Genomic DNA, 8,468 nt, shown 5'->3' with positions numbered 1-8,468 from the left:
AAACATGAAATTCCCGAGGTAAAGAGGTAGGTATAAGCAAACAATATTACCTACCTACTTATACATAAATAGGTAAATATTTATGTATTTACCTATACTTACCTACATAGGTATAATAAACCTACTGGAGAATATTAGGTATTCACCCTCAAATAAGATCTGTGTTAGTAGCTTTAGATCGTCCAGAACTGTATATAGGCAGTTTTTTAGGAGGTATACATATAGGTATGTAGATGTAGGTAAGTGTCCTAGTGTCCCACTTATAATAACAAAGGTTTATTAAGGTAGGTAACTATAGGCCAATTTATGAGGAGATTTCGAACCAAAAAAGAGGAAGAAGTGTAACTTTTGTAACATCCTATTGCTATGTACCACTGTTTCAGTCCACAGACTGAAGTTGGAAAACAGAACGAAATTGAAATGGAACAAAAACCTCAGGTAAAAAAAAGAAGTACTTACGTTCATTATTTTCTTTTTTTTCCTATTTTTTAAATTTTGTATTCTGCTGCTCTGTGTTTGTATCCAACAGGATTTTTGCCATGGTACCTACTTTTTCCCTTTACATTTTCAAATGGGCAACTAATAGCTACTTGCAACTCACCGATGTAGGTAATACGTATAGATATTATATAGGTACAAAATTACGAGAAGGTAGGTTGGTATATACCATACTTTTTAATATGATTTGGAGTCATCTACCAATATTTTAAGACCAATTAAGACTAGATTTCTGAGTCCACACAAAATCAATTACTCAATTAATAAGTGCTTACCTAACTACTGACAATTATTTAGCAAACCTCACTTCAACATATCTACCAATTACTTCAAGCTTGCAGTCCTATATTTATTTTCATATTATTGTTGAATTGTTCAATTGATTTATCTTTAACAATCTCTTGTTGTTGTTGACCATTTTTGGTTTGTAGAGAGAGCTGCAATAAAGCTGCATGTTGTTTGTGTACCAGAGCATAGCATAGAGTATAGATAGAGCATGTTTATTTATTCTTCTGTATGTTTCTTTACATTGTATGTGGACATTTCTTACATTGAGTTTTGAAATAGTTTGGATTCCAATTAGTATTGGATCAAAAAGTCTTTCAATGATTATTGAATTCCAACACAAAGTATACCAGATAACTAGATGTGTCTTACTCATAGCTTCATGGAGCAGAGATTTCCAACTTCCATGTGCATGCGGGCCACATGCTACACTGGCAGGTATTTCGCGGGCCACATACAGGCCACATTCGCGGGCCACATACACAGGGGAGCAGGCCCGTATCCAGGATTTTCTTGAGGGAGGGGGATTGGATGCTCCACATTTTCAGAGTCCGCCCAAAGAGCGAAAATCAAGCCCAATGGGGCCCACCCAAAAAGCTTCGTGGGCCACAAAAATGGTCTGTAACCCGCGTACTGCTAGTTGGAAATCGCTGTCGTAGGTAAAACCTAACTATTTTTATTAAAGTTAAACAATTAGATGTTTATGTTGACCAACTACCCGATCTATTTGTTTTGAATTTAGAGAATTTTTTTTTTTAAGAGGTTTGACAGGGGGAACTGTAACTGCTATGGTCTTATCGTCCCGAAATCGAAGAGAGAAGGAAGACAGGATAGGAGAAAGCCAGCCGTTCCGTAACTGTACTTTTTTAAGCGAATGCAAATATCAAGTTTTTTTTTAAAGAGGTTTGACAGAGGGAACTGTGACTGCTAGATCGTCCCGAAATCGAAGAGAGAAGAAAGAGAGGGATAGGAGAAAGCCAGCCGTTCCGAGAACGAACATTATCCCATCAGGATAAAATCCGCCCCGGGCGGGAATCGAACCAGATAGGAGAAAGCCAGCCGTTCCGAGAACGAACATTATCCCATCAGAATAAAATCCGCCCCGGGCGGGAATCGAACCCGCGGCCTAGCGCTTACAAGGCCCTATTTAGAGAATAAATAAGTTAGAAAAAATACCTAATAAGTACCTACCTAATTATTGTTTTTTAGTCAGAGAATTAGATGTTTTTGTTTGAGATTGTTCAGAATAATGTCAACATAATGTTATGTAATGTAAAAATAACATCAAGTAATGACTGGGACCATAAGTAACTTAGTTCAAACTTAGCCTCTGTTAAATTTTAACACTCAGAAGTCAGTTTTACAGTTTTAAGAAACAGAAGCCAGTTTGAGTTAAACTTTAAGAAACAGAAGCCAGTTTAAGTTAAACTTTAACAATAAGAAGTCAGTCCAAGTTAAACTTTAACAATAAGAAGTCAGTTTAAGTTAAACTTTAACAATCAGAAGCCAGTTCAAGTTAAACTTTAACAATCAGAAGTCAGTTTAAATTGATTATTTTTTATAATCGATTACGATTACGATTATCAATAATAATCGATTAATCGATTATCATAATCGATTATTCCCAACACTACTCAGGGTCGGATCGGATGTCGGATATTGTCTTGCAAGAGTTGTAAGACGTCGACAGTGTGTATAAGGGTTAAGGGTTTTTAAGTAACTTTATAAAATAGGTACTTACCCAACAATCATCTCATCATCATGGCTTGTAAATTTGTCAAAAGTTTAAAACTATGTAACATTCATAAAATTTCCAACTACATTGAACACATTCAACAAGATATCAACACAAAATACTTCTCATCTACATCTAACAAGGTAAGTCATTTTACTGTGTATTATAGGTATTTAGGATTATAAAATTAAGGTATTTTCTCAGTATTATTGAGAGAATAGGTACATACTCTCTTTTATCACTTCTTGTACTCCTTTCCATCATCTCATAGAAATAACACTCCTATCAACTTTTTTCTTTATCCATAGTTTTAGCTGACAGTATAAAATAAGGTAGGTAGGTTCATCATAGATCACATTAAAAAAATGACTTTGTTTGTAAAATATACCTAATACAAAGTCAGTAATCTCTCAGTTTCACTTAAATGCTCAAACTTGGAAAAAAAAGAGAAGATACCTACTTGCTTTAGGAGTGTTCTAAATGTAGTTTTAAGTTGAGCAAGTGAGAAAAGTGACCTGAAACTGAAAAAAAGGGTCTTTTTATTTAAATATTAATGTGTAAACATATTCTCCCTTCTATAAGGTGATAGGGTAAAATCCCCAATGGCCGACACCCTTAAGGAACTTTTTCCATAAAAACAGCATTATGAACTTAATACCACCTCTAATCTGAAGATTTTTTTTTGTGGAAATAAATAAAACATATTGTAATTTAGTAAGAGACATAATTTTTTTATTGAAATGTTGCTCAAAAAAAAATTAAAAAAATACTTTTATGGAAAAAGTCAAAAAAGAGAAATGTTGAAGTCGCCGACACCCATTTTTTCAGTGGCTGACACACCATTTGCAGGAGTGGTTGACACCATTGTTGACACTGTGTGATTCGTTGACACCCTTCACACACACACTTCTAAATCCACACACACACACACACACACACACACACACACACACACACACACACACACACACACACACACACACACACGGCTGAAACTTTGGATTTAGGCTCTAGGGACCTCAAAACGTGTTTTGACACTAAAAACTGACCATCCAAAATTTGACCCAATCACATTAACAGCACACAGGATCACTCTCGCTGCTTTTCGTAACCAATGAGATTGCAGCATAGCCGATTCTTTTTCCCCCCACCACACGCTTTCCTCGACTCTTCAAGAATCGCGATTCTTTGAATTTAAGAATCGCGATTCACGATTCTTTTGAAATATTCAACTCTTTGAATCGATTCACTCAATATTTACCCATCCCTACACATTACTTTCCTTCCTATAGGATAAGGAAAGTAAAATGTGACCAAAATTACTATTAGTTTGACTAGAAATGACCAAATAAAATGGAGAAAAATCACCTCTATCAAGTCAAAGAGGAAGAATCAAGTCACCCCATAGAAGGGAAAATACTGCCTTTTTTTATACTCCCTTCTATCATAATAATTACTTATATGAAGAAGAATACTCCTTTCTATCACCTCATAGAAGGTAAAATATGTCTCCCTTCTATTTACTTCATGTTCATAAACCTCAATATTTATAAACATTCATGTTCATAAAATCATAAACCACCTTAAAGCTACATTTAAAACATTCCTAAACCAAGTGTCTTAAGTTATAGGTATTGATTTTTTTTTTTTTTCAAGATTGAGCATTTAAGTGATACTGGAACTTTACTGGAAAGTCTTGTGATGTTCACACCAGATTTCCCCCCCCCCCTTGATTTCAGGAAATACTATCACCATCATTTGGTCTGATATTTGATATCGATGGTGTTCTTGTAAGAGGGAAGCAAGTTTTACCTGGTGTTCAAGACACATTTATGAACAAGTTGACTAACAGTGGTGGAAGATTTGTTGTACCCACTGTGTTTGTGACCAATGCAGGAAATAGTCTTGCAGCAGATAAAGCTAAGCAACTTACTGAGTGGCTAGGTGTTGAGGTTTGTATCAGGTGTGTTTGAAAACTATAAAATTAAAATAAACATACACTATACAGGGTGTGCCAGTAGGTGTAAGTGCACCTGCCCCTAAAGATGGGTTAAGCGGTTAAGCTTATACAAATCTACAAAGTGAAATAGCCATTTTTTTAAAGTAAAAATTGATTTTTTTTTTGTCTAGTACTGTGGTTTTCAACCTGTGGTTTGTTACACAGATATTAAGTATTATCTAGATCCAATTATCAGAGCTCCAAATTATCTATCTGGATAGTATTTTTTAGCTCCAATACTAAGTACAAACTACAAAATTAAAATCAGATAGATCTGATCCCTTCTCCAGTGTTTTAGATCAAATAACTATGTACCTAAACAGTCATTTTCACAAAAGACTAAGTACTGTATGTATGATACAATAGTAAAGTTTCAAACACAAGTTTTTGTATTGCAGGTTGAAGAGGATCAAGTGGTCATGTCACATACTCCTATCAAGATGCTACACAAGTATCACACCAAGCACACACTTATCTCTGGTCAAGGTCCCATGGAGGAGATTGCAAAGAGACTTGGATTCAACAAAGTGGTCACTGTGGACAGTATTAGGAATGCCCATCCACTACTTGACTGCGTGGATCACAGGAGGAGAGTGTCTTTGGTTAGTATACAGGGTGTCCAAAAATAAACGATACATTCAAATATCTTGAGAACTAAAGGAGATAGAAAATTTATGTTTTCGCTGATTGTCCTAACTTTTTGGGAGACATTTAATGGTGACCTTTGGAATTTTACCGGGTGTCCCCTTCAAGGTCAATTTAATGTCAACTTTGATTTTTTAAATGGAACCCTATATTTTTAAGGTCAGAAATGAAATCAGCATAAAACAGTAAGTTCATTTTATTTAAAACTTTTTTAATTTGATTTGAATCTTCCGAGATAAACGCGAAAAACGGTTGAATTGCAGTGCCATTTTTCGGTCAGGTGGTACAATTTTGACAGCGCAAAAATTATTTTGACATGAAATCTTACGAATAATCAACTTGAAAAAGTCATTCTTATGATCATAATGTGTTTTTTCACTTACCCCCCAAAAAGCACTTCTTGTTAAAAAAATTAACGTCAAGAGTTGGCCTCCACAAAAAAAGTACTGATATATAAAAAAAAAACGTCAATGTGGGACCTCCTTTCTACCTTAGCTTTAGCTCTTCTAAAGAAAATATTATCTAAATATTTTTCCATCACTCCTATATCAATAACCTTGCTGTTGAACCAATGATCCTGGATACGAAAATTCTGTACACTGTGAGAAAGAAAAACAATTTCTTAACTTAAAATTTGCTTAAAGTTGAAGGGAAGTGGGAGAAAAGTTGAGGTGAAAATGCCGAAAAACGATGAAATTCTGTTTCGTGTTAATATAGCCCGGGCGGTGCTGCGAACTCTTGACGTTCGCGCGCCTCCCGGCGCGCTTGATTTTACAGATGTTCACAGTTGCCCCCATCAGTCTGATGGTACACCTCGATTCTTCTTTCGAAAAACCCCATGATCATAATAATGACTTTTTCAAGTTGATTATTTGTAAGAATCCATGTCAAAATCGTACCACGTGACCGAAAAATGGCGCGCACATTCAACGGTTTTTCGCGTTTATCTCGGAAGATTCAAATCGAATCAAAAAAGTTTTAAATAAAATGAACTTACTTTTTTATGCTGATTTCATTTCTGACCTCAAAAATACAGGGTTCCATTTAAAAAATCAAAGTTGACCTTGAAGGGGACACCCAGTGAAATTCCAGAGGTCACCATTAAATATCCCCCCCCAAAAATTAGGACAATCAGCAAAAAGACAAATTTTCTATCTTCATTAGTTTTCAAGATATTTGAATGTATCATTTATTTTTGGACACCCTGTATAAGGTATAAGAATACAGAGCGTTCAAAAAGTCTTGGAACCCCTGAATATTTTTTGAATGGCTAAAGATGAGAAGCTGAAATTTCGGGTACTGTTTTATCTTTTAAAATGCAACTTTTTGAAGTAGTCGCCATAATTCAGCCGGAGCGGAGCCAGGGTCGGCCCCAGGGGGATTAACTTAAAAATCTTAAATAGGAACTCCCTAATTGTAATACATCAAATTAACCCTCCGTCGGGCGCAATTCATCTGTGAGATGAAGTAACTACATTTTTGACTGATATGCAGCACAGGTACCTACTAGAGATTATTTTAAAATTTTATGCTGATTCCAAAAATTAAATAAAAAATGGGGGTTCCCATAAAAGTGACCTATATTTGGCAAAAAATGGGCCGTTTTGTAAAACAAATTGCAAATTTAAAAAAAGCCATTTTAATCATCAAAATTTCACATACATGATGCCTTTTATTTCATTCCTTAATTCCCAGCCGTTTCTGAGATATAAGCGTGGTTCGCAAATCACGAACCACCCTGTATATATATATATATATCAGTACTTTTTTTGGAGGCCAACTCTTGACGTTAATTTTTTAACACGAAGTGTTTTTTTGGGGGGATATCACTATTTTTTGTTGTACAAGTACTACGTAAATAGGTATCTACCTACGTAGTTGCTTCAAAAGTAAGTACATTGTAATTGTAATTTGTTTATTTGCATGCATACGTAGGTATATTCAGTATTATGGTAGGTATGTATCAATTAAAAGTCCTAAACAGATAAATGATAAATATAATTAATGAATAGTTACCTAATACATAATAGGTACCCCAATAGGTAATAATTTTTTACATAGGTAGGTACCAAAAACGTTCAGAATAAAGTTTTAATTTAAATTATTACAAAGAAAATAAAAAGAAAAGCGCAAATCTGTTTTTCTTTGACTTCATCTCACAGATGAATTGCACCGAATGTGTTAGGTTTAGCATTGCCCCCGACGGAAGGTTGAAGGAATTAAACGTAGTACTTTGATACAAGTTTGAGCTCGATCCAACAACCAGGGCCGGAGTTATGGCTTATTCAATTTTTAATTTTACTATGTTTGTCCGTCAATAGGGGAAGCACCCAAAATGGGAAATTCATTTTGATAAGTGATTTGTGCTTCAAATAGGTCCCATTAATGATTCATCTCCAAATCCAGACCCAAAATTAAATATTTGAAACATCTATTTTCACCCCCGGAGGCTATCCATTTTCACCCCCGCCATCAGGGCCGAAAGTTTAAATTTAACATTTTTGTCTGCATTTCGCGTTACGAAAATCCTAGGGTAGATTTCTGAGGTCATTTCCGACAAAAAAACATTCTATAACTTTTTTTACCTTGCTTAGTTTCCGAGATATTGTAGTAGGGCCCAAAGTCTGCTATCATCAGAACTGAAGATAACAGACCGAAGCCTAGATCACAAGGCTAAGATAGGACGATCAGAGGCCACAACTCATACCATCGAACCACAGAAGAGATAGCGATATCAACGATGGGTTGAGTTGGAACCTAAGACGTCACCGATAAATCTCGTATAAATAAAGTAGAAACCAAGCCAGCAGGGTCAGTAGTCCAGGAGCCATCCGTCCCTACGCGTTCTCAGCCTTCCCTAGAGTTAGACATAAGCGGAACGACTGGTGTTCTTTCTTCCATAGAAAACTATTACAATATCCGCCATTTTGTTTTTTCTTTAAAATATACGACCTTCCCTTAATAAATCGGTCTTAACTTTTTTCAGTAAAACATAGAGGAAAATGTGTGTCACCAATGAAATCTGCAGAAAATTTCAATTAAAATGAGCAAAATTTAAAATAGTGAAATTATCTTTTTGGTACCTTTCGGTAAGTTTTTAGGTAGGTATTTAGAAATAACCATGATCTCTCTCTTCCTTTTCCTCCTAAATTCCTGTTCTCTTTCTCTCTCTCTCTCTTCCTTTTCCTCCTAAATTCCTGTTCTCTCTCTCTCTCTCTTCCTTTTCCTCCTCGCGAAATCACATAGGTACGATATGTACATAGGTACGATAGGTGATAGGTAACATACCTATTATTAAAAACAGAC

General features: G+C 35.3%; 1 protein-coding gene across 1 annotated transcript in view; it reads left to right on the top strand.

Annotated features, from left to right (window-relative positions):
• Positions 1 to 2,415: 2,415 nt before the first annotated feature.
• The window catches only part of LOC103517622 (haloacid dehalogenase-like hydrolase domain-containing 5), a 27,990-nt gene continuing 21,937 nt past the window's right edge, over positions 2,416 to 8,468 (top strand). The window contains exons 1-3 of the mRNA XM_008482662.3: positions 2,416 to 2,661; positions 4,258 to 4,470; positions 4,916 to 5,119. Coding sequence (XP_008480884.1) covers positions 2,545 to 2,661; positions 4,258 to 4,470; positions 4,916 to 5,119 — 534 coding nt within the window. The 5' untranslated portion in view covers positions 2,416 to 2,544. The remainder of the gene's footprint in view (positions 2,662 to 4,257; positions 4,471 to 4,915; positions 5,120 to 8,468) is intronic.

Source organism: Diaphorina citri, unplaced genomic scaffold (assembly GCF_000475195.1).
Source record: "Diaphorina citri unplaced genomic scaffold, Diaci psyllid genome assembly version 1.1 scaffold1910, whole genome shotgun sequence".
Lineage (NCBI taxonomy): Eukaryota > Metazoa > Arthropoda > Insecta > Hemiptera > Psyllidae > Diaphorina > Diaphorina citri.
Note: the sequence above shows the minus strand (reverse complement) of the source record. Positions and strands in the feature narration are given on the sequence as shown.